The 27,630-nt window shown below is 40.8% G+C and overlaps 1 protein-coding gene across 3 annotated transcripts in view; it reads left to right on the forward strand.

Moving 5' to 3' along the window:
- gria4a (glutamate receptor, ionotropic, AMPA 4a) overlaps positions 1–27,630 on the forward strand; it is a 151,580-nt gene that overhangs the window by 82,323 nt on the left and 41,627 nt on the right. For 2 of the 3 annotated variants that reach the window (XM_050075010.1, XM_050074991.1), the window contains exons 8-13: positions 1,784–1,951; positions 3,734–3,838; positions 5,496–5,606; positions 17,535–17,741; positions 21,286–21,501; positions 23,582–23,742. In XM_050075010.1, the coding sequence (XP_049930967.1) occupies positions 1,784–1,951; positions 3,734–3,838; positions 5,496–5,606; positions 17,535–17,741; positions 21,286–21,501; positions 23,582–23,742 (968 nt within the window). Of the gene's footprint in view, positions 1–1,783; positions 1,952–3,733; positions 3,839–5,495; positions 5,607–7,506; positions 7,642–17,534; positions 17,742–21,285; positions 21,502–23,581; positions 23,743–27,630 lie in introns of those variants that run through there. The other variant, XM_050075001.1, reaches the window with a different exon arrangement.

Consider the following 27,630-nt stretch of genomic DNA (forward strand, 5'->3'; position numbering starts at 1 on the left):
TATTGGATTTCATAAATCTCAGTAAAACAGCATTTTGAACATATTTGCACAGCAGATTTCTTTTGTTTTGTGCTGTTTTTGTCGTCTCATCCTCAAAATAAAGGAAGAGGAATCTGATTGGAGTAAATTAACTCATCTAATTTGCATATTGTGGCGTCACTAGGCGGCGGCCATATTGGATTTCATAAATCTCACTAAAACATTCAAATATTTTAATCATTCAAACTTTATTTTATTAAAGGCAGCTATTCAGTCTGGCGTCAGCTTTTCAACAAACTTTCAAACATTCAAATCATTCAAACTTCATTGTATTCAAGACAGCATTGCAGCGTGGCTTCAGCTCGCAGCATTCACACCCGCAATTTCTTCAGAAATTGCTTCTCTAGTTAAGTTATAGAATTGTAGAAAATTTTATGATTGAAACATTTATGTAGATACACTTCAGTGTAACTTTGTCAAGAAATAACAGATTGGGCCTTTTCACCCTGAGTAAAGTCAGTACATTTTTACAGGAAACTTTTTAATGCCTCTCTGTCATGTCAGATGTTTGCTGTTAGGGACCAAGCAGTGAGGCAACAAGGACACAGGAGTTGTTGACAAAATCATGGGTTTTTATTTGCCCAAAAAATGCATGAAAAATTTCAAACCAAGAAATGAACAGCTAGGCCTATAAAAGAGGTCAACATTACATAACTATACTCAGTATAATAACTAAACAAGGCGTTAACTGAACAAACTGACCTTCCAAAATGACACACAAGGGAGCATATGTAGTGGCTCAGCCAATCCAAAGAATACACAAGGGATAACCAAAAACTACAACTAAATACAAAGCAAAAGTAACTAAACCCAAATACCCCCATGACATGGCAGCACATGGTTTGGTCCAATGAGTTGGCTCCAGGATTTAAGTGTCCTCAGCCGTCAGCCACGCCTTTTGCTCCACCAGGAAGGGACATCCCCAGACAACCATGGTAACTCAAAGACAAAGAAACAGATGATTAATATCAAACATTTTGCCCATGTAACCCTACAATGCTAGAACACCAACTGTGTGATGTGAATTGTTTAGGTTTGGTTGACCATAAATGAAAATAACCTGTGTAGATATCAAATGAATGAGTTTAAAGTTTGTGAATGGGAAACATTACTATGTGTGGCTGTGACCATCACATTTGCATTACAGAATTAAGAGCCTGTATCCGCACAGCGTTTCTTCTTTGGCAGAGAGGTGATGGCAGGGTGCTGGGGACATTAATGTCAGCTAGATAGCTAATGTATGCTACTTTACCAGAGGGCTGACTACACAGTTAACAACAAACTAACAATGCATGCAGTGATAAAACCACAATACCACTGATCTGCTCCCACAAATGGGCTTCTCTGTCTTTGTTTTGTTAGTTTATGCATATTACACCCCTCGGAATAGACAGTAGCTAAAGGTACAGCAATGTCAACACTAGCAACTTTCTGTAAAGTTCAGAGACTTCCAACTAAAAGTGCTCGGAGCAAATAAGCCAGCGCACTCTGAAAAAAGCACTTGCCTTTTCTCTAGGTGTTCACATACGCTCCCTGCTCTTTGGGAATAACTAAAAAAAGATGCCTGCACTCAGAAACAACACTGTGTTGACACAGGCCCTAATTGTATGACAGGATTAATCTCTGTCATGCTGTGTACTCACAAAGAAGAGGTATTAATTTGCCAGTCAAAACATGTCTAAATGTTGACATGAATTTTCTTAATTCTGTCTCTTCCCGCTCTCTGTTTTCCTCTGTTCTCCAGTATACCTCATCTCTAACGTATGATGGCGTCCTCGTAATGGCCGAGGCCTTCCGCACCCTTCGCCGTCAGAAAATTGACATCAGTCGTCGTGGCAATGCTGGAGACTGCCTGGCCAATCCAGCTGCTCCCTGGAACCAGGGAATAGATATGGAGCGTGCGCTTAAACAGGTTGGCACAACTCTGATGTTGTACAGTTTAGTATAGACAGGTTGCAAAACACTGAGACAGATGTTCATACACAAACACGCACACACACACGCACACACACAGGCAGTCATTAAAACAGCTGGCACGAAAAAGGGGAAAATGTTCCAGAAATCAACGCCGACATTTATGTGTTTTAAATTCTTGTTGGGACTTTGATAAAGTACCACCAGAGTCCACGCACACTCAACACACAAACTTTTATTGCTGTACTTATGGGGACATTGCCCATTTATTTCTCAGGTACTAACATTAACAATAAGCATTATATGCCTTACCCGAACCTTAGCCTCATCATATTTTCTAACCATAACTCCAAAACCAAGTATTTATTCCGAAAGACTTGTTAATCTTTTGCTTTCTGGCAAATTATTCCTTTTAAATGACCTATCCATATAATTTCAGGGGGAAAATCCTTGATGCTACATTTAATTAAATATATATTTTCAAAAAAATATCAAACCCTAGTTTTGATACTGTTTATGGTCACCATCTTTCTGCAATAGCCATTCAGTGAATAACATTCAATAATTACATCTCTATCCACCTTATTCCTGGCCCCAATACTGTGTGTGAATTCTCCGCAAGGACTTACAGCGCCTAATTGGAATAGTAACAGTTAGCTAACCGTACGTTAATCCCCTTTCCAAGAGTGACTGGGAAATAAAATGTGGAACACACCAGCTGTTACACCTCAAACAGGATAAAGCGATCACACCTCAGCCATCTCTGACAGCTATTTCAAAGCTTTGGTTGTTTTCCTTTTTAACCAAGTGCATAAGCAATTAGCTTGCCTTGCTTCGTCAACATATCCTTGAATTAAACGGAGTCAGAGGTAGCTGAGGGTAAACATCTGCTCCTTCTAAAAGATGATGTAGGATTTCTTATGACTCGTGAACAGGTACTAAAATATTCAGCGAACATTTGACATAATTTGGTATTAATTCTAGCTCCCATTATTTCCCAGATAATGCTCCACTTGTTTGCCTGAACGACACAGTTTACACAATTTTATAACTGCTGATTTAATAAATCACAGTCATCTCTACTTAGTGAAACATAATGCAGAGTTTACTAGCAGACCTTAGAGTAATAGTAGTTGTAGTGGTGGTAGTAGTAGTAAAATAAATAACTTCAGGCATTCATTTCTATGTGGCATGACAGAAGTACGGTAAATCGGTGACACATTTTCAGCCTAGATGACTAACATGAACACATTGTTCAAAGTATGTTGCTGAGTTTATATTATATTTTGTCATGGGCACTTTCCAAATGTAGGTTGAGAATGCAGTCAGAAAGGGAAACAGAGATATCACGTACTAATGTTGAGTGACAGACCTGTCATTCAAGGTGTCATTCTCTGCAGCAAATTCTGATTTATTACTTCTCTGCTCTCTTTGCCTTGTGGAAGTGTTTTTATTGTTTCTCATGTCAAATGTACCTCTGGTTACAAGAGCAATCCCTTTTTCTTCTGGCTGCATGTTCAACACACTTTTGTTGAAGTCACAAATTTAGCTTAGTCTGGTTGTTAGTACAGACCCAGACAACACAACAGGTACCAGCTCTAGACATTTGACAAAATACAAATTTTACGTTGAATAGTTGTAGTTAAATATTTGTTTTAAAAAAGCAGTATTTGCTGGATTGAAGGCAAATTGCTTTTAAGAAAGTGCCGTTCGCAGTTAGCCAACACGATTAGCCACTGGGACTAACCAATCCTTACTGTCATTGTTGCTATAAATTCAGGTGCGCATTCAGGGCCTGACTGGCAACATCCAGTTTGATCACTACGGTCGACGGGTCAACTATACCATGGACGTGTTTGAACTGAAGAGCAACGGACCACGCAAGGTAGGTTTTCCTCATGGGTTGAACCACATAAAAAACTTACGATGCAGCCAACTTATTCCATGGTGTTTTTGTTATATATATATATTCAGGCTGTGTTGCTGAAAAAACAGTGTTTAAGGGTGTTTACACAAGGTTGTCCTTTTCAGCCCTCTAAACAGACTCAAAGCGGTATTTTTTGTGCATATGCGAACACTCCAAGAGAACTCAGACCCCTCTGAAGCGAACCAAAGTCAGACCACTTCGGGGGGTGGTGTGAGTTTCAAGTCCATGGTGCGGTTCACTTAACCTGTGTCTTGTGAACACAAAGTGCTCCAGGTTCACTTTGCTCTTTGCCATTGTATTTAGCCTTCTAGATCACATGCTACTGCACTGGGATGCTTTTAAAGCAGACAAAACCACGTCAGCCTGTAACGCTTGCAAGGACGCAGGACGAGGAGTAGTTTGTTCCACAGAAGATACTGCACATCTCCAGATGTGGAATGTAGAATACATAAAATGGCAACAGTCTACAGCACAGAAACGCAAAGGTTTTCCTCCAACTTTAAGTTCATCTGAAAGCGAGGAGCTTCAAAACCACACTGCAGCGCCACGTCAAAGTAAAAACAAAACTATGTCAATATATATTATACAAATATATAGTGTGAACAGAGGACTGAGGCCCCATCAGAGCTGAAGTTGACCAGAAAGAGAACTGGGTCCTCTTTCAAATGAACTGACAATGTGAACACAAATATAGTGAGTCCTTTTCTTTCGGTCCACTTTTTGGTGCACTTTAAGAGGACTGAGTTCAGTTTGTTTAAAAAGGACTACATGTGAAAACAACCGAAATGGCTGCATGTGAAAACCACTTTTTCACCATTTCAGCAAATGTGACTCGTTAGCAGGAAAATTCCCTTTAACCTCTTAATCACCTTTGAAAGTCATGATAACTGTCATGTAAAAGAATAATTCCTGTAGATTTAAATGTGAGCTGCATTTTTCTTGTTTCATTCCTTGTGATGGCTGATTGTTAATTAACTTGAATTTCAATTTATGACCGTCATACTGCAGTTATGAATATCTTCAGATGACTGCAATTGAACCAGAGCAGCTTGAGTTTTGATAACTTTTTTGAGTGTGCACTGGGGAGCAGCTCCCAGCCAACCTGAGTGTACATAAAACTCTGCAGTGACTTAAATAAGGACAGTTTGAGCATAATCTTTCTCCATAATAGCAAAAAGAAGGAGGATGAGGCTCAAGATACAAGCGCTCATAATTTCTCTTTACTGGAAAAAAAAGTCATACGTGTAGCACCTATAATAGAAAATAACACCATGTTCCAGTTTCTCAAGTGTTCCTTCGACAGCGATGTGTGTTTATTGAAAGTTCTTGGCTCGCACTCAATATCTCTCAATATCCTCTACAGTTCCAATGGGAAATCTGCAGGAGTGAGCTCATTCTGTTGACTCATTTTTTAACTTTTTGTTCACTTCATCTCACATAACTTCCATTTCCTTTTTTTATATCTCTTCATTTCTGTTTTATTTCATCTTGTGTTTTTTATTGTCAGCATTTTATATTTCAATTTTGCATGAATTGAGCCATAAAGTCTGACGATTGGATGATTTTTTTTCTTCTATCACTCATTCTCTCTTTCTTATTGCTCTGTCTTCCTCAGATTGGTTACTGGAACGACATAGACAAGCTTGTGTTGGTCCAGAATGAAAACGCCCTGTCCAACGACAGCTCGGCGATGGAGAACCGAACAGTGGTCGTGACGACCATCATGGTAATGTACCCTCAGACTGCTTTCATTTCTGCATAATTTGGGTGCTGTTTGATATTTGGGTGAAGCCTTCCTTCAACACACATCAACCTTTGCAATTCAGCAACTTAATTTCACCAAAACATTGCGCTCAAATGATTTTCCAGCTCGCATCTGCCTCCTGTAGAGGCTTTAAATTAATGGAGATGCAAATTAGTGCAAACATCAGGTGCACAACAGGTGATTAATACCCCAACTTATACGTGCTACAAAAAAACCCTGTCATTTTCCAAGCAACATCAGTTGCATGTAAAGAGACAGGAAGAAAGGGGAAGAGAGTAAGCTTTCACTAAAGGTGGGTGCAGCATTAAGGTGGTTAGACAGGACTAGAAAATGGCCAGTGTCTTACAGGAATGGCTCTGCTGCTGTAGTGCTGTAGTATGGTGGTTCCCAATCTGGGGTTTGGGACCGCTACAAGGAGTTGCAAGACATGTCTGTATATAGAAAATGAGAAAAATGATTCAGCAAATTTGTTTTATGGGGTCACAAGCCAATAAGCTTAGGAAGTTACTGTACAAGATAGATAGCCAGATAGAGTGTTTACTTTCCTTAGCGGCCTAATAGGATATATTCAGTGTCAGAAAGCCAGGGGATGAAGTACAGTGTGTGAATGTGATGTGGAGTTTTGTTAATGTCAAAGAAAAATCAGGTTGGAGCAGCACGGGCTGTACGAGTTGAAGAGAGAGCTCTCAGAGCACAGCCAGGAGGGAGTGGCACTTGTCCAGCTGGAAGATTACACTAATGTCTCATTAGCAGGCAAATCTAAAACTGACCTCAGATCACCATTTAGAAGTGACCTCAGTCCAGTCTCCTCTAATGGCTTTCACATAGACACCGGTCTGCGGCCCAGTATAATTACTCCTCTTTCTTCTACAAACACGGATAAAGGAGGGCTAATCGGTGGATTGGTGCACATCCTCTGCTTACATTTGATTTCACTTCACCCATCTGCAGCCTTTTTATGGTGGCCATCCCCTTCCTGTAAATGCAATCAGTCTAATTCAATTGGGCATGCAAAATGATGCAAGTGAAAGCAACTCAAAAGACTAATTTCAGCCCAGAGATAAAACAAGCCACAGATGCTTGAGCTTCGGCAATTCAGCATTTTGTTTCAAGCCACGTTTGCTTCATCCAGCAAATTCCTAAGTATGACCAAAATATCTGTAGTTCCACTCTAGTGCTCATACAGATACCTATAAATGGACACGTGTTCAATGACGTTGAATTAAAAACACAGTGAAGGTCTACAGCGCCGCCTGTGGCCAGAGGTGGTAGTAGCCAGACAGGTCTGCACAGAGGAAGCCAACCACACATGCTGCAGGAAAGAGTTCAGAGAAATGACTTCAGCTGGACTAAATGTCCCCAGTGACAGCCCCGCCTCCAGACATGCACACTTCAGCTGGCTGTGTGTTAAACCTCAGTGTGTGGAGCGGTGCCTCCAGCCAGGACCAAGACAACACACACACAATACGATCAAATAAATTAAAGGGCACGCTGTTATTCTGTGACAAAATCCCATCATGAATATGTGTATATTATGTTAATACCCTGCTAATATATCACTCTGTTGTTGGCTTGTGTTCTTAATTACATTTGTTTAGTGTGGTTGTAAAAGAGTTGGGTTTGCAAAAAGGAGTTTGGCAATACTGCATATGTCTTTTCGATGTTTGTTCCCTCCCTATTTCTTTCTACCCATTTCTGTTTGTCAACTTACTGTGTCCAACGCCACTATCCTCTCTCTTTCTCTCACTGTCTCTTGCTGTTTTTGTTTGACTCCACTCATCCCTCCAACCCCTACACCCCTCGTTTTTATCTCCATGCCTCCCCCACCTGTATATTTCTCTGTGGATGGTGAACTCAGCAGGCCTTGGCTAACGTTAGCTCAGCCGCCTCCTCCTCTTTGCAGCCTCTGATGATGAGGAAGCCTCTGCTGCGACACTGATGCCGGGTCTGCAGACAGAGCGACAGACTGAAACACAGACTCACCTGAGTAGCAGACCCTCGGGAAAGACAGAGGACAGACAGACTGATAGACTGAGCGTCTCTAAGGCTCTGTACAATGACTCAGTGTGCTCCATTTTTGTTTCAATGTTGTTTTTTTATGTGTATTTTGTTTGAATTCTTTTTATCTTTGGAAATGCTGTCTTTGGTAAGTAGTGTGCCCTGCATTAACATGGATTAAATGGCAAAGAGGGACGGAACAGATGAGAAGGAGATTCACGGCCACCATGTGTTAAGCCTGTGAGGCGCTGGGATGCCTTGCTCACTGTGCTCCTGTCTCTCTCTCATGACAAAAACACACAGTTGGACGAGAGCTCTGTGAGGGATTCTGTGGCTGCTGTCAAGATTTGACATTTGGCCACACAAAATCACCAGACCATCAGACAGCCCTGTTAATTCAGATTCTTTTCACTCCTTTTGAGGACACCAGAAATCACCACCGCCTTCTCTGTTACACTACAGACAGGAAAAATTGCCTCACCCAAATGTATCATTTTTTCTTCATACATGCATACATATATATATATATATATATATATATGTATGTATATAATTTGTTTTCATAAGAGAGTGATTCGTGCACAGCATTTTGCACCTCTCACCTTTTGGTACCGCTCTCCCTCCATCTTCATCTTTCTGCTCCGTCACTCTGTAAATCTACTCAGTCATGCTCACTCACTCAACTTTCCTCTACTGTATTTCAGTTCCAGTGAGAGTGCCACACCTGAATGGAAAGCTATAGGGGCATTTGTCTGAAGCACAGAGATCCCCATTACTTCACATTATATTGACGCCAAATGTTATGACTTGTCTGTAATGTAACTTTCACGCTAGCATTGTAGCAAAGTGCATTGATGGGGACTGATTGTTAAGCCTGTTGGTATTTGCCTTCATGAGTGTAAAGTACGTAACTGCACTTGTTAACATGGTCACTGAGGATATGACAATCTCTTTTGTTTTTGTTTCTGCTTTGGCCTTAGTAACAAGCAGCGTACCAAACGCTCCCTGTATGTTTGATTGGCTTTAATATAATATTACATTGTAAATTATGTATTTTTAAAATGTATTTTTATGCCTCCGTGCCAACAATAGCTGTGGTTGGACAGCCCAGTCTCACTACAAAGTTGTCAAAATCTGGTGCTTGGGCAGCGACTTTTGGCGTCAGAAACCAACGAAAAAGCTGTCGATATGATACGCGGCTGGTTGCCGTTTTGTTTAATGGTACCCGGTGGCATCAGGAGGAAACGTGGCGGGACAAGGACAAAAGTTAAGGTGGCAAAAGTCTTACTGGAAAGGGTGGTGGATGGGTCCAACAAACACCGACTTTTACCCGAGAGAGCGGTGTTGTGTCCCGTAAGATTCTAAAGCCAAACCCTGTTTTTTTTTTTTTTCGAAACCCAACCATGTGCATTTGTTGCCTAAACCCAACCAGGTGCGTTTGTCGTTTAAGGAAAAAAAAAGCCAATTTGCGGTGTTGTACCAACGTAGTGCGCTTATTTTGAAAGAGACTGTATGTAAACGTTAAATTTCCTGTGAAAATGTACGTGTATCTTGAAAGAAGACAATGCATATGACAGGCAGACCTTGACATGTCCCAGAACATCGACAACCAATACACCCAGGGTACCTTGCACGTCATTTGTGGACGTGGAAAGTCCATAACCAAATGTCAGTATGTGATGAAGTCGGAGTGAGAATGTGTTGGGTCGGAGGCATTATATTTTGGGGTTGTCCATTCATCCGCCCCATTCTTGTGAACATAATATCTCAAGAATGCCCTAAGGTAATTCCTTTAGATTTGGCGCAAACGTCCACCAGGACTCAACGATGAACTGATGAGATTTTTTTGATCAAAGTTCAAGGTCACTGTGACCTCACATGGTCATGACTCAAGAATGCATGTGCTAATTATGACCACATGTTGAGGTGATGACATTTTCTATACAGAAAGTCAAAGGTCAACTTCACTGTGACATAAAGTTCACTTTTCAGGCCATTACTCAAAGCCATAACTTAGGAACAGAAGGGGAGACATTTGGTCGGATACTGAAGTGATGACACTAATCTTGGGTGCCCACCTTGACGCTGTGCTTATTGTATGGATCGCTTTCTGCTGCCGGGTTGAAGATGTCCGTGAAAAAAAATAATGTTTTAGAATTTGTAGTTTCTCTGCAGAAACAAACACATTATATAGGATATTGTCAACGACCATTGCTACATATGAGTCTAGACAAACATGGATGTAAACCGTAACTGCAACCTGACTAATTTGCAAAGGCATACTAGCCAGGGGGCATCGACTGTAGTCTACAATGATTGGATTGTCAAAGGATGTAGCACTTAAAGCTTTAAAAACACAATACAGTCCACTCACTTTTAAATTCCGCCAGTATGTGTATGAATGAAAGGTTAACGCTCTTATCCCACGAGGCTCCTTATCAGGATGCAGGACACTCTTACATAGAGCTGAAGATGGAGAATTGACATTTAGGAGGGACGTTATTGATGTGATTGTATAAACTAGGTTGTACTACATAAACAGAAGACATAATATGCAAGCCTCTGAAAATGTAGGCTCTGGATAAGTGTAACAAGTTCAGCCAAAATAGAGTCTAAGAAAAGGTTTTGTGGCTGCTGGTTGACTGGCAGATGGACCGAGTGGGAGACGTTTGGCGAGACAGACAACAAGGCTTGTGTTCACCTGGCTGGTTAGTTACCTGGTGGACTGACTTACTCAGCAGCTGACTGTCTTTGCGGCTGGCTGACTTGCTGTGAAAAGCTTTTTAACTGGCAGGTTGACTCGGTGACAGACCAACTGGTGTGATGACCAGCAGACTGGTTCACTTGTTTACTGGTCGACTGACTGACTGCTGAACTGCCTTGCTCTCTTTATGGCTGAATAGCTGCGAGATCATGCTGACTCACTGGCCAGATATGAGACTGGATGGATGATAATTTACTGTAATTGCAGTAATTAATGAATGAATGAAGTGAGCGACCAATTGACGGACTGAAACAGGCTGTGACTAACTGACTGCCTGGCTTGCTGCGTTGGCCGTCTGAACGGATGGCTCGCAGGCTGATTAAATGTCTCGGTGGTTGGCTAACTCGTTACGCGAAAGTCTGGCTTTTTAAATGCTGAACTGATTCTAATGACTCGACAGTTAGGTGACTGTCCAGTCCGGTGCCTGTCTGTTTTTGCTGGCTGGCTAACTGGCTTACATAGCAAGTCCTGTCTGCCTTTTTGGCTCCAGCGTGAAGTGTTTCATGTCTTATCAGCCCCAACCATTTGCTTCTACAAAGCTGTTCTCCCTCTTTCGCCCACCCGTTTTCCCTCTTTATGTCTGTCTTTTCAGCCTTTCCCCTCTTTTGCTTTCTGCCTCTCTTCCTCTACATTTTTCACGTTGTCATATTCTCTCTTCCTCTTTATCTCTCCTTCACACTTTCCCTTTTTCTGTTCCTATCTATCTTCTATTCTCCCTGTAGCTATCTCTGTTTGTATTCTGATCTGCTCCTTCATCTTTCTTCTGTAGTCTCATGCAGCTGACACACCCCACATCCTTCTCTCCATCTGCATTTCCTCCTGTTTCTCTTTACCATGCCCTCCCTTTCTTTTCTTTTAAACCTCCTGATCTTCGATTTCCTCCTCTTTTCTCCCCTCTTCTTACCTGCCGTTACCCTGACTCATAATGCCACATGCACCAAACATGATACGGTGAATACATGCACTGTTATCCAGAACACACACAAACACACTCACACACAGCATTGGCATTATTACCTTCACACCAAGACAAAGGCATCTGGGGCAAACTGATAACAAACCATAAGGAGGCTTTAAAGTGAAACAGTGCCACTGTTGGCAGAGCTCCCACTGGTTTGTGTGTGTTTGTATGTGTGTGTCTGTTTAGTTGCTTACATGGAACTAAATTAACTCAACAAAGTGGCCCACTCTGATTTCACACACTTGACCTTCTAAAATGATAAACCTGACGGTTATTTGATGGAGCAGACAGATGGTTGCACACTCCTTGTTAACACACATTAAGTAAATGATTCCCCTTGAGATTTAATGATTTAAGATGAAAAGTGAAGCAAAGTAGCCTTCTTAAATTTTTCAAGAGAGGGTCATTAATAAGACGATCTCCTGACGTGAGACTCTGCACATATTAGAGCTTTAAATAAATATACTATAATAGTTCAACATTTCATTTTACCAAGAGTCCAATGATCACAAGCCATACGGTCCATCCATCTGACATAACTGGAGCTTAGAGCCAGTTATCTTACCTTAGCATAATGACTGAAAATAGCATGACTGTTAGCTTTGCTCTGTCTAAAGGTAAAAAAAATATGCCCACCAGCACCTCTAAAGCGCACTGATTAACACATTATATCTAATTTGTTTGGCTGTTTCATGCTGGAATACTTCTTGGCTGTAAGCAGTGACTTCCTGTAGCTTTGCTGGTTGCCTGCAAAGTCACAGTGACAACAAGACTCCAGTCATTGTGCTAAGCTAAGCTAACTATCTCCTTGCTGTAGCTTCATATTCAACCCCTAAAAAATGAGAGGGGTATAAAACTTCTAACCTGACTTTCAACAATTAAGCAAATTAACATATTTCGCAAAATTCCAAATTGTTACTTTAAAACTTACTTCAGTCAGGATCACTTTAGTCAAAGAAAACCTAATTTCAATTTGCAGTACTATATTTGGTGGTATGGCTCTGCTCTGGGACCTCTCTGCCTTTCCTAGGTCTACGCAGAAAGCCTAAGACGGAGATAGCAAACCTCTCTGCCCTTCCATGCGCCAACATGGAAAGACAGAGGCAGACAGAGCACACCTCTCTGCCCTTCCACACACATATGTGGAAAGCCTTAAGGCAGAGAGACCAAACTTCTCTGCCCTTCCACATGCAAATGAAGAAAGCCTGAGGCAGAGAGACCAAACCTCTCTGCCCTTCCACATGCAAATGACGAAAGCCCGAGGCAGAGAGAGCAAACCTCCCTGCCCTTCCATGCACCTATATGGAAAGCCTAAGGCAGGGAGAGCAGCAGCAATGATCCCCTGGGAACAGAACAGAGCAGCATCAATGACAAACAGAAATGACATTGATAAGGAGCTGGGGTGGAGGTGGGTTGCAGAGGAAGCAGCAACAGTAGGCAGGCCAAAGCAGTTTAAATATGGCGCCCTGAATGAGATTTGCCAATTGGTTGCATAGAAAGGAATCATGTGATCTATCAGCTGACTCCCTTCCATCAATCAGCTGCTCCATCAGTTGATTGGGCTGTTTGAGATCAGCTGATGTAGCTGGGATGTGAGCTGAGCCCGACATCGTGTCCTGAGTGAAGTATTGCTATGCTCAATTTTAATATCTCAGAGAGGAAATTGTGTAATTAATTAACGGTGAATAAGATCGGTAGAGAATGTTCTCCATGAAGAGTTGGCCCAAAATTTCCATTTTAGTGGTTCCAGATTCTTGAAATTGTGTTTTAGTGAATCCAAAATAAGTCTTCCAGTCTTCAAGTATTACAGCATTTTAATGAGTATAATCATGTCCATTCATTTCATCCATTCATTCTTTTCAACTTGCTTCAGTAATAACCTGAGATAAAATGATCTAATTTTCATTTTCAAGTCTATGTTACTTTAATTTTGTAGAGTTTCTGTTTTATCTTCTGTCCTAGTGTTACTGTCATATCAAACATTACAGGCAACATAGTATCATTCACCAAATTATCTCTGCCACAAAAAATAATCCTTCAAGAACATGTCTCCTCACAAGCTGCAATCTCAAATTTTTGTTATTACTTTTTGGTGGGTGTCTATGCAGTTAATATCACACCAGGTTGGAAACCGTCATGATTAGGATGCAAAATAATAAAAATTAAAGTTTAAAATGCACAGCAAGATAACTGTGAAAACTGTAAATTAGATTTAAACATTAATCAGGCCATGACTTTGACTCACGCTGGTATTGTCCTCTAAAATGTGTTCTTCAGCTCACATCGTCATTACATTTATAGTGGTGTTTATTCCTACAGCGGTACAAAGCAGTCCTCTTGGCTGTGTTGATCTGTGAGAGGGAATTTACTTGAAACTGTTGTGCTGTTCATTAACATTATGATTCATGTTGAGTCAATGAAACGAGCGCCCCGGGACTTGCTAATGTCTCTGATAATGACATTTTTCGGAGAAATGTTCTGACATTGAACACAACGGGGCAAATGTTTGTATTTGATGATGATGATGTTGGTGATAAAAGTGTAAAGTGTCTCATTTGTATGGTTGGTTTTGGAAGAAATGTGATTTGTTTTAACAAATCTGATATTGATGACTGAGTAATGGTTTGTAAGAAATGTGATAACGTCATGCTCGAGGTGTTTTTTATTTGTTTTACAATGTGTTTTTTATCTCAACCTTTCATATTATTCTTATTATTTCATATTTGTTGCTATTTGTTTATGCACAAAGAAATAGACTTGCACATCCCAATTTTATTTTTTTGACAAGTGCTGAAATTGTGGCTTAACACTTAATGGGACATTTTCAAACTTACAAACCATTTAACAAGAAGAAAACTGAGTTGTTGGGTAGAAACTGAGGAACTCACTCTTTGGAAGAGTCTACAGCATGCTAACGTGCTCAAAATGGCAATAACAGCATGTAGATGTTTAACAGATACTAAATGGTTTTCACCATATTAGTTAAAGGAATACGTCAACCCCCGGATAATTATTTGTATATCAGTTACTCACCAAGTGTTGCGTTGAATTCCTGAAGAAAACTTTGTTCTTCTTGCATGCTTCTACGGTGAACGAAGAATCCAAAAACGGAGAAAATTCATGATGAACTGAAGTTATAGGGGTCCACTTTTTAGTTGATCTTCCTGAGGTTTTTACCATGTTTTTCTCTGTGAGAGGGTTTTTTTGGGGGGAGTTTTTCCTTATCCATTGTGAGGGTCCAAAAGACAGAGGGATGTGGTATGCTGTAAAGCCCTCTGAGGCAAATTGTGATTTGTGATATTGGGCTTTATAAATAAAATTGAATAGAATTGAATTGAACAACAAAATTATGCTCAGTGCCCCACTGCCTCGATCAGTTAGTTTGTTTATGTTATTCTGTGATTTTGGTTTTTTCAAGCGTTAGTTTCACACCATAACACAAACTACGATGAAGGCAGTGGTAGACCAGAAGCTCCCATGTTCAGCAAGGTAAAATTACTGTTTTTGCTTTGAGGGGCGCATAAATTAAGTTTCCATTCAGTTCCCGATGAGAAAAGGCTGTCTGTTTGTGAAGTGAGTTTGTAGAGGGATATTTTGATATAGTTTTGCTGTTGTTAAATGCAGACACCTATGACTTCAATTCAATTCAAGAATTTGCTGGAAAAAAATTTTTTTCACAAATTCAACGAAACATGTGGTGAGTAATTAATAAACAAATGGTCATTTGGTTGTTGAAGTGCTCCTTTAAGTGTGTTAACATGCTAACCTTCTTCTACAAGACTGAATTTTTTTTTTTACATCTAGATACATGTAAGCCCACTGAACAACCATATTTTGTCAGTCATTCACAAGTACAAGAGTAAATGGTTTTATTCCAAGTTCTTTGTTTACTGAAAAGAAATAGGATTTATTTATAAATCCAGCTTCCCTTTGTAGGTTTTGTTTGTACAGTTCAATTTCCATTGTAAGATTTTTGTTTAATCCCTCTGCCTGCCTTCTTTTGATCTACACTTGCTTTCAGTGTAATTCAGTCTCCCAGATCATCATTCCCTCCAAGTCTGTGACAGAGTGATTTTATTGCTCATTTGACCCCTTTTAAAACATGTCAGCCTAAAATCCTCTTTGATTAAACTGTACTTGTTTTCAGCTTGAATCAATTTCCTGAATGAAGAATTCAATCCAAAATATGTTATCATCTTTTATTGTGTTTTATGATCTTCATAAACCGTCTCATAGCTTGGGAGTGTTGGATGTTATAAAAGCCTGTCTGATTAATTAGATGAGATTAGTCTTTGATTAAAAAGGGTTTGATAGCATTTTAATAGGCTTGGTTTCAGTTGGATTACAGGGTGAGCTGCCTCAGGCATAATACCATAACTCACTGCTCCTGATGGATGCGCTGTCACTCAAAAGTCTGTGTGTGCGTTTCTTTTCTCTGTGGATATCTTACGTAGGTGTTAAAATGTGTGTGTATGTGCTTCTCTGTGACCATTTTTGTGTGTGTGTGTGTGTGTGTGTGTGTGTGTCATTCCTAATACACCCACCATCTCACTAGACAACATTAAATTCCCTCTTTGCTTTCATCTTTGTTTACTGCATGCACAGAAATCATGCCACCTCTTACGACACATTACCAAAGCAGCAGTCTTCCTCTCTTTTCCTCCTCTCTGCCTGTATTTTTCCTCTATCTTGTACATTTCTCTCCTCTCAGCATTAGTGTTGCACTGAGTCAGGTGCAGGTCCCAGCGGGGGCATGTAGAGTCAGACGAAGGCATAAAACAAGGCACTAGAAGTCAGAAACACAACATATAAAACTACCACACTGATGCCCTTTTTTTTCTTTTTTAAAAGGTAGTTCTAATATTTTACTAGATTTTGGGTGGCTGCTGTGTTTTCATGACAAGATGGTTTGTCTGTAAGATGTTAAGATCTACCAGCCCAGTCGCCCAAAGTGAAAGTTGGGATTTTACATTTCTGCAAACCAGGGATACACTGCATTTTTATGTTTCGTGCATATCATTATTTCTCAACTGAAAGAGTGCTGAGTACAATATATGAGCTGGCTTTGTCATCTGGAGGTGGAGAGAATGGTAGATAGCGTGAAAACCTAGGCAAGATGGCTGCCAAGCTGCAGATCACTGTTCAAAACCGACAAAACCGGGTTTTTTTTAGCAAGACATCTCTGTTTCTCGCCGTGATTGCGGCACTAGAAACATGTATTTTAAGCTAAAACATGGTATTTCCCCAAACATAACCAGGTGGTTTTTGTGCCTAAACATAACTACATGTTAACCACAGTCTTGTCGAAATTTAAAGTTGCATAATTATGTGCAAATGTTACATGTCTGGGTTTGCAGAAACGTGCAATACCAACATTTACTCTGGCAGTTGGATTGGATTCAATGTAAAGATGCATGTGACTTTTAAGCCCCGTTTCCATCAAGCAGTGCGGTACGATACAGTTCGGAAGGCTTTTTTTCAGTTTCCACTGTGAAAAGTTGTGTTTTGTTTTGTTCTGAAAATGTCGGCGTGCAGTCTCATTTTGTGGACGATAAAGAAGGTGCAGACTTCCATCTGTATCACCAGTAATAAGGACATACAGTGAGTGCTGGACGGAGCAGTGAGTGACAACAACCCCGCACACATTAAAGGGTACTGTTTGTGGTGGAAATGCTAGGGTCTAGTTACCATGTCTGAAGGGTTACTTTTGGTTCCAAAAGTACCATACTGAAAGTGTTTGGTGGAAGCGGGACTTTAGTTTACCTTCCGTGTAATACTTGTTTGGTTAAAGCTAGCTTTTATAACGATGTACATACATTTCAGAGTCCTTATGTTATGAAGCTTTCATAGAGGCTGCTGTCCTGTTTAATTTGACAAAGCAACATTCTATCTACAACATTGCAACTGTATATTTTATATATTTGTGTTTGATAAAAAAAAGTAGGATAAGTTTATTTTGAAAATGTATATAACTACATAATATAATAATAATTTTCATTGATTTTTTTTTTTTTTGTGTGTGTGTGTGTGTGTACGTGTTTCCCCCAGTACAATGTTCACAACTAAACTCATGGCTCCTAAGTTTTCATTTTGCCTCTTTTAATAATGGCTGCTGTCATGTTCCTCCAAACAGTTGTGTCTTTCTCCCCTTATCCTGGTTTTGTAGGAGGGTCCCTACGTGATGCTGAAGAAGAACTGGGAACTCTATGAAGGCAACGACCAGTTTGAGGGATACTGCGTGGACTTGGCCTCGGAGATCGCCAAACACATCGGAATCAAATACAAAATCTCCATCGTACCGGATGGGAAGTACGGAGCCAGAGATCCAGAGACGAAGATATGGAACGGCATGGTTGGAGAGCTTGTATATGGGGTAAGTTTGGAGAAGAAACATTTGGACCTCATCTTTATTTTTGTGATCAAGTATGTCATTGTTTAGTCTATTTAATCTGTCTGGATAACCGGCACTACAAAGCCGGTTATTAACTAGTTCACTCAACTCTGGGTTTTCCTATCCAGCCACGAGTGTGTTCATATGAAAGAGATGGGGGTGTTAATCAGTGGTGGCTGCTGGTCTTTCAAACACGGGAAGCTTACTTTAAGTTTACATCATAAAATTTGTCATATTGTAGTGAGGCTGTAACTTATAAAAGGAACATTTAATTGAAGCTGTTTTTCAACCACGCTCATGCCATAGAACTGCAGCAAAACACACCTCAAAGATTTTCAGATGGGTTTAATGGTGAAAATGAGCTATATGGCTTATGGAAATGAGGAACTCCGGACGGCACTCTGTCAGAAGACTCCACTCGCAAATATCCGCATGGGACTGAGCTCGAAATGCGACAATGTCGGTGGGTGTATTTCCAAAGCGCTGTCAGTCACAAAGGGGTTCTGCCTTTTAGACAATTCCTCCAATCATCATGCAGACACCGAGCGTCCTCTCCCGCCTACCGCTCCATTAGGTCCCAGGGAAGCTGAGCCTCCCTGGAAGTGACGATTTTGTCGCATTTATCCAGTGACCATCTCGCTTTGCTGCATGAAAAAAACCTGCTCAGCGCTGTCTCAAAGGAATGCTTGGAGGCTCCGCGTCCACCGCGCTGACACGAGAATGTATGACAGGGAGGTCGCGTTTGAAAACTGGTGATAAACAGCTGACGTTTAAAAATCATAGTCATGATATTAAACACATTCTAGCGCACGTTTAATGCAATGTAAATTCTTATTTTAATGTAAATTCAATAGTGCATATTTGACCATTTCTTCTATGAAATTTTAAGGGAAGTTCAGCTTCCCTTGTTGTCTCAAAGCAGTCGCCCCTGGTGTTAATTACAAGCTACATCATCAGAAACATGAATGAAGTAGGCTACTTCATATCATATGGGATGAAAGGGTCCGCGACTGTAAAATGTCAGTGGTGTGGGATGTAAACAATACTCTGTATAATGGAAAATGTAAATACATTGACAGTACTATCTCAAAATTCACCGTTGGCCGAGACTTACATTACGTGCAGGTATCACTGGGCTTTATGTGACTTCAGTGTAGCATATTGTTTTGCTGTTTAGTTGGAGACGAATATGTCACATAAAACACTTTCAAGTAATGCCAGGCTGTTTGTGCTGCTGAAGTAAAGGGTGGAAAATAGCCTTTTTACTCATTGATGAGGTCTGTCTGACTGAAATGTTTCATTTATAATAACAGGAGCCAATTAACAGTGTGTGGATTATTTCACTAATAAAATATTGTCTTTTTTTCCTAGTTCTCGTCACAGAGGTGTCTCATGTTATTTTGAGCTGCAGTAAAATCAGATTGTAAAAGTAGCAGCACTGTCACTGCGGACTAAAGTAAACTTTGCATAAGTTCAAATACTGCTAAAACCATGTGTTTAGTGTGTAAACGATCTCTGTGTTTGTTAGAAGCTCCGTTTCAAAACCAATGGAAATAGAGCCCTGGAACAATGAAATGACCTACTATTAATACTGACCTATAACAACAAACAGTATATGCTCCTCTTTTTTTTACCTGAGACTCCGGACTTTTGCTCATGGATACCTTTTTCTTCAGTGATCTGATTGGTCATTGGTCAGGGTGATCCGAGCTCTTCAGCATAAGTTACCACGGTGATTTATCCCAGTAAAAAGAGAGCCAGCTTCGTAGTACTGAAAACCCAGAGTTAACCTCAAAGTTACCTCGCTAACTCCAAATCCTGCGTCATAGTACATGTCTCAGGTAGAGAAGGTGCCTCATGTACAAAGGCTATGTCCATTCTGCAGTGGCCGTAGTTAAATTCAACCTGTGACCCTTTTCTTCATGTCATCATCTTTCACTCTGAAGTACAGGCCAAGTAAACTTAAATCTGTGTAATTTTCATATAGTTCAATGTACTATAGACTCAGGGAAGGAGGATACAACATCATACACTGTACTGTAATGTAATCCAGTACAAGAACATTTCAGATCATGGCCTCAGAAAAATATTGTTGAGTCAACACTCCTCTGGCACAGAGTCAACATGACATCAACACTGTAATCATATAATACTGCTGCCTTATTACATTACATTATATGTGCTCCTGCTTTTTTGACCCCACCACAGGCCATCACGCAACAGCTGAGAACTGCTCAAAATAACTCTTATGCAGTACATAAACTTGTCTCGAGCTCTGCGTCTCCTTAGTTACCATGTCAGTTTCCCGCAGAGCTGGAAACATGCTGGGTCTCTGAGGGTTCACTTATTTCTTGCGAATTCGGCAAGCCGGCTAATTATGCCGTCGACGCCCATGCATGCTTTCAGATTTCACATTGCCATCTCGATGCAAACTTTATCAACATGCAGGAGACAACGTCAGTCGTCACTTTGCGGAAGAGTGAAAGTGGAGACGTTTGCTGCAGAACGGCGACAGAATTAATTAGCCTCCAGAAACCGTATAGTGGAAGGTGACACAGCAGAACCGCTGCATTGACTAATCAGGTTTGATTTGTTCCAAACACTTGCAGTCATTTCTGATAACTCCTCTGCCACGTAGACAAAATACGTTTGAAAGATTTCAGCACTTTGTCCTCTACTTTATGGCTTTATGTCCTTTACTGTTCATCTTTGTGACTTCCTTCTCCTTTCCTTTCATGTCGTGTCTCCTGCTTTCTGACTCTAATTTATTTCATTTCTCTGTCTGTACTGCGTTGTGGGTTTTTGATATTCCTCTGCCCTCTCCTTCCCCGTTCTGTTTCCATATCGCTTCTGACTTCCTTGTCTTTCTTTTGCTGTTTATTCTCCTCGCATTGTAACATCCTCACTCCTTGCAGTGGAGGAACACTTGTCATTTGATATACTGTTATTGTAGCCTCTTTTTCAGTTAAGACTGCAGACGTTGTTTAGACACGCGCAGCTCCTCAGAAACAGATACTCAGTGTGCTGGATGAATGATGTTTTTGACTACAGATTTTGCGTGTGTGTGTGCGCATGCATGCAAATGTGTGTGAGACCTTGCAGACTGATTTATATTCAGGCAGTGTCACTTTCATGCCTACATATGAATTACTTCTCTGTCATTCTACTGGTTTCCCTCTATCTCCTCCGTCTCTTTCAACCTTCCTCCCTTCCCTTTTTCCTCTCCCCCGCTCCTCTCCTCATCCCTTTCTTTGCCTCCCTTATTTCTTTCCCTTCTTTATGTCGCGTCTCCTTCAAACTCCACTGATCTTTTATTGCGCTTGTCTACTTTACCTGCCCCTTGTGTTTCAGTTTTTATTTCTCCCTCCTTTATCTTTGTCCTCACTTTCCCCTTCTGCGGGCAAAGGAGTTCACATTGAATTCCAGCTCACCACCACTCTCCTGCTTTACATGAGTCGGCTGCACATTAACTACCACTACCATATGATTTAACTAAACTACTCCTCTCCCCAACCTCTCTTAACAGAAAGCAGAAATTGCTGTCGCCCCGCTGACCATCACTCTAGTGAGAGAAGAGGTGATCGACTTCTCGAAGCCTTTCATGTCTCTGGGAATCTCCATAATGATCAAGAAGCCCCAGAAGTCTAAACCAGGTGTTTTCTCTTTCCTGGACCCGCTGGCCTACGAGATCTGGATGTGTATAGTGTTCGCTTACATTGGAGTCAGTGTTGTGCTGTTTTTGGTGAGTGATTGTTAAAAACTAGAAGTCAGCACTTGAGTTGGATTGCGGGCTGTAGCAGTTTGAAGACTTTTATAAAGCTTTAGGGATGAAAGAACAGATTGCTTATTTGGCTCACGGGCTAAAAATATTTCTCAGCTAGTTGGCTGAAGCACACAGTGCTGTCTGGCCATAGATACTTATTGGACTCATTTCCTGCTGATCAGAAGTCAGTTTGGTCAATTTAGATGATATAGATAGACTAGATGAGACTTCTTTTCCTGGCAGTTTTTACCAAAGGATGATGTTTTCCAATGATACACGGTAATAACTTCTGTGATCTTCCAGCTTGGTGTTTCTGAGAGTATATATTTTAAGGTTTATGACAAGACTTTAATAAACCATTGCAGTTAATGACTTTTCCATCATGGCAACATTGCTTTTACCCCCACAACTGTAATGTCTCCAACAGTGTTGAAGAAAGCTTACATGCAACAAATCATTAAGATACTTAGAGGTGTCCTAGCTGGGCAGAAATACAATCACAGAAAGCTCCATATGCAAGATACTCAAATACTTGATGCAAATTCACAGTGACTACATTTACATGCACATTAAATTTGCAGTATTATTCCAAATATGACAATATTCTTGATTTAATACGGTCCATGTAAAGAATAGGGGGGGGGGGATTGATACAGCCTAGTATCGTGATATTTTTCTTTCAATGGAAATATTGTATCGTCACAAGTATTGATTTTGTTTAATTATATTATTAATATCACTAATACAAATTAAACTTTAGGTACCAGAATAATATAATCAATTGATTTTTCAGTCCACTAGACACATTTTGCTGCAAAAAAGAGATGAATAGACTGAAAACTTTTTCTTAGGCTATTAGATAAAACAGATGTTGACCAAGTTTTCCTTTGGGGACATAATTTACAGTTGAAAAAAGGTGAATAATCGCAATGTATGTGGGATATGCTGGTATCATGCAGATTTTAGAAGCTTACTTTGGACCTATATTGAGTGCATTCAGAACATGCGTCTCAAGTGGTTTTACCTTAGTTTGCAACTAACAGTGCCTTGCCTGTTTATGGTCAGTTATGGGTTTTGTCATGGATAAACCAACTGGCCAACAGTTGGCCAACAGTTTGCAAGACTGGTGTAGAGGTGCAAGCCCAAAATAAAAATGCCCACATTTCTGATCATAAGTGCTCTATTGTAGGCTCAACTGGACTTGCTTGAGTTTCTTGAAGACGTTTCACCTCTCATCCAAGAAGCTTCTTCAGTTCTAACAGACTGGTGTGGAGTCGCAGGCTTTAAACTCTGTGTGGGTGTGAACCTTTACAGAGTTGTTGAGATCACATGTGAGTCGTTGACCCACCCGGCCCAGAGAAGAAGCTTCTTGGATGAGAGGCGAAACATCCTCGAGAAACTCGAGCAAGTCCAGTTGCCTACGATAGAGCACTTACGATTACCATGACCTGGATGACTGAGAGTCTTCACCAGCACATTTCTGGTTGGAAGAAAAAACCTACTTTATGAGAGACTTGGCTATCCACACGTTGTCTGATATGCACAAATATCCCAACACCAACCTTTTCAAGAAGGTGCTTGAAGGAATAAAAGAGGGAGGCTGTGTTTACACAGTCCAACAAGTCCACAACTGGTGTAAAACTCAAAGAAGCAAAATGGTACAAGCAGCTCAGGCTGTTCCACTGTTTTATATTTTGACGTGATAAACAACATGTTAGGGCATGGTGGTGGGAGTATGCAGGGCTACGTGTAAATGGAAATATTGGTAGAATATTCATTTTCATTAGCCATGTAAACAGCTTAGTAGGTGTATTGTCTTTTTTTAAACAAGGGCAAAAAAAATAATATTCTGTGCATGTACATGTAGTCAGTGTCAAAATCATTTTGGCACCGGAGAGTCTGAAAATTCAAGGAAACATTTTTGTTTTCCACAAAAATCAGAAGTGTACCTACTATGGCTTTGTGTGTGCTTTTTGTGGTTGTAATCAATGCTTAACATACTTCTTCCTCTGTTCATTTGTACCTGTTCTGGTATTTATATTTTCCATCCCTGCCTCAGGTGAGTCGCTTCAGTCCGTACGAGTGGCATGCAGAGGAACCAGAGGAGGGCACGACAGAGCTGGGCCCCACTGACCAACCTCCCAATGAGTTCGGCATCTTTAACTCCCTCTGGTTCTCCCTGGGAGCCTTCATGCAACAGGGCTGCGACATCTCACCACGGTGAGGGCGGGAAACGATGTGTGTGTGAGACAAACAGAGTGCATTTGTGCTCGCGTGTGCCTCAGACTGGGTAAGAGATAGTATTGAGTCTATCCAGGATGTGTTCATAAGAGAGTCTGCGTGGGCTGGGGATAGCGTGTGTGTCTGTCTAACTGTCTGTAATGTTAGAGTGCTTTGGTATTAGGCTGTGGTGATTCAGACTGTTGACAATGTGAATCACCTCTCTTAGCACTTTTTCTAGCTTCCCCTGAACTGGGCTGCTTCTCTGAGACACTGCATTACAGGAGATGTGCCAGAAATACACACATACATAGACACAAGCGTGTGCATGCACAAAAAAACACGGAAGTGAGAAGAGAAAACACCTGCACATAGTCCAGCGGTCATGTCCATATGGGTGTGCTGTGGTGGGAGATTTAGCAGTTTGCTAGATGTGTATGAATATTTAATGCGCCACTGAAGAGCCAGAGTCCAGCTGTATTTTTAGAATATTTATAAGAATATGGCATTTTATTATTGATAACCTGAGAATGCAGTTTAGTGAAATATTCATGGCCATCATCCTTAAGACCTTTGGGGAGCAAATCTAAGAGAAGCAGATAGAAAAGAGTGATAGACGATGAGATGATAAGGAAAAGGTGCGAGCGGCTTAGGAAAATGTGTGTGCTTGAGAGGATAATAAGAACTGGTGGCGGAGTCGTGAATGGACACTTCTCAGTTTGTCACAGACATGGAGATGAAGTGGTCAGCAGTTTGAATTGTGCTGCAGCACAAAGGCAGACAATAACAAATTCAGATTCACTTTAAATACACACGGGTACGTTTTAGATTCTGGATTCCTCACAGGATCATGTGCGAGATTGTTTTTTGTCTTGACTTTAGTGACTCTTGATAAGAGGGAGCCACTGCTGTGATGTTTTGCACCAACATGTTATAATGACAAACACACTCCACTGGAGCTTCTTACATTTTGCTAACTTTCCATTTGTTCCAAACAAACTGTTGTGATTGCTCTCATAAATATTAAAAGCTTTTACGCTAAAACACATCACTGCCTATGCAGCAGGAAATAGGGTTTATCTTGTGGGTGTTCGGAATACCAAATGTTCAGTGTTATGAATATATATGAAGAGGTTGTTCATTTCTTTTTACCCCAGAAAGCCCCTTCTCAAATTTAACTTTAATGCATGTCCAGGCTCTCTGACACACCTATCATCTTCAACAATCTTCTTTTCATCTCAAAGACTTTTCTTCTGTTTTAAAACTGAGTTTTAAACCCAGTATCTCTCCAACTTTTCTGTTGCATTTCCCATTAGCATTTCACTTCTGGGAAAAGGACAAAAGTTCTACATTGGTTGCCCAAACTTCACTTTCTTCCTCCTCCTCTTTTGCTCTTCTGCCCTTCTCTTTCGCTCTTTCATCCATCTCTTTCACGCTCTCTCTTTTCCTTCCTCCCCCGCTCCCCGACACCTGTCGTCTCCCACTCCTCCCCACTATACTGTGACTGACAGGCCAATTCTAGCCCCAACACACAAAATGGAAAACAGTTACACCAGCTGCATGCACACACACAGGAAAAGACACACACACACACACAGGCTGTGCACATAAATACACAGACGCTTCACACTTTGCTTACACACACATGCAGAAAAAACACCTGCTGTGCAGTTTCACAACAGTCCAACACACCCATGCAGACCTCTCCATCACTTGCAGGACTTGTAATAGATATGTGTGCATAAGCTACAGCTGTCATAGTGATAATGTGATACTTAACATGAAGCCAGTGTTCGTCATACAAATCACCCTACCCTGTCACTTCCAATACACCGCAGCTCCTTCATAGGCCAAGATTACTGCGGTCCTAAATGTCTGATTATATTTGCAGAATGAGGAATCTGTCACTTGAATGCTTTGTCTTCAAACTTAAGTCTGAAGTGTCTTTCTCATGAAGGCAGCTCATACAAAAATGATTTAAGTCTCATGTATCACCACAGTGTCAGTCTCGGTAGATAAACCATATTGCAGCGCCTGGCACTACAGCTGTATTTAGTGGCGTGGCTCTGCTCCCAGGATGATCAAGGAGCAAACTGATGGAAACATGCTGCAGATTTGGACTGGGGTATGCAACCCCCTGGTGGGTACAGAACAAGGCTCTGGAGAAGCACATGTCTTATTGTAATATTGACATATAGCTTACATACGCTGAGATATTCTTTTCTAATGAGGAGGAGGAGGCTGAGGAAGATTTTTTAAAACAGTGAGTGATTCAGTGTCGAGGCATTGTTTTAGCACTTATGCTTATTCCAATAGTGTTGTACCGATAATAGATATTTTTTGTATAACTTAAATATCAGTTGGAAAATGTGAAAGGTGCCACTCATAATGATGAACCACAGAGAATTACTACCTGAATCTGCTGCTCGCCGTAGCTTTATGGTGTAGAGTTTCAGCTCATTATTTAGCTATTTGGTGCATACTTTTACTCACTCATGGTGTCATTTTTGGCCGCAGCATGTAGCTTTAAATTCTGCAAACCCACTGGTAAACATAGTGGAGCATGTAGCAGCTAGACAGCAAGATATTTCTCTCAGGAATTGACCAAAAACAACTTAAAAGGTGGTGATATGTCAATGTTGTGTTCACAACTTGTTTCTGCTGCCCCCAAGTGGCCAGACAGAGTCAGTTATTGCAGGTTTAATTACACCCCAGGGTGGTGGAAGCAGAAGTCAGTGTTGTAGTAATGATGACAGGTCTCAAGACCACTCTTTGAAGGTCTCAGTCTCAGACAAAGAGGACTTAGGATATTATTTCAAGACTGGTCAAGACCACAATTGCAGGAATATAATAAAGTGACTTAGTGTCTGTTTCTGTTTGTTTGCTCATAGAAAACAAAGGGAAAGTCACACACAAATAAAACTCCCTTTGCAATGCCTTTTGATTATTTTATTAAGATACTTCTTATGGTTCACTTATACATACACACATATATACTGCATGTATGCAAAGGGATGCATGTAAAGGAATTTTCATTTGTTTTCTGTGGGTGTTTTAAGGGAATGTGGATCTTTCAGATCAATTTGAGGAGTACCTATTATTTGCATGTTCCACATTTTATCATTAAGTGTGTCATGCAGTGTGGGACTCACACTAGTCTGGCCTTGGTCTTTACTCAGTCTCAACCTCTCAAAGTCTTGGTCTTGTCTTGGTCTTGATAGACTCTGGTCTCGGTCGTGACTCTGTCTCAGTCTAGGTGGCCTTGACTACAACACAGGCAGAGGCAGCATCAAGTAGCAGCATACAATAAGTGGTTCATTACGCTTTAAAGAAACAAGTTGGTACAGGGTGTCATCCAACTACATGTAGAGGCAAAAGTGTTTTTAGTTTTAGCTGGATTGGCGGTTTTAGAAGTTACAAAAGTTGACGTATTCAGCCTACCTGATTTTGAGCCAGTTGTGGGGGGAGAGTTCATTAGGCACTGTTAGAAATAAGCAATAAGCACTGTGTTTGAAACACATTTATGCCCTAAGGCCATGCACGATACGTTTTTAGTTATAAAAAGTCATTATTGATAACCACCAAGATGAGCCTACATGACTAAAGCTTCCTGCCTGGGCAACAACACTGGTTGTGAGGTAAACATAAACAAAAGAGAGGAGTGGAGTGAAGCATCGCTACATTCGAGTCGCACTGCTACACTCACATAGTACACACTCCACTCTTTGCAACACACATCTATCACACTCTTCTATTTAATCTGTCACGCTCTGCTTACTCTTTTGTTCTGCTTAAGCTGCCACTGCTATACAGCTCACTGTGAGCATCATCATCTTCATCGTCATCATCAGCTGCATTCACCTGTCGCTGCTGATTGGAGTGAGTCAC

Source organism: Epinephelus moara, chromosome 2, assembly GCF_006386435.1.
Source record: "Epinephelus moara isolate mb chromosome 2, YSFRI_EMoa_1.0, whole genome shotgun sequence".
In the NCBI taxonomy this organism is placed as follows: domain Eukaryota; kingdom Metazoa; phylum Chordata; class Actinopteri; order Perciformes; family Serranidae; genus Epinephelus; species Epinephelus moara.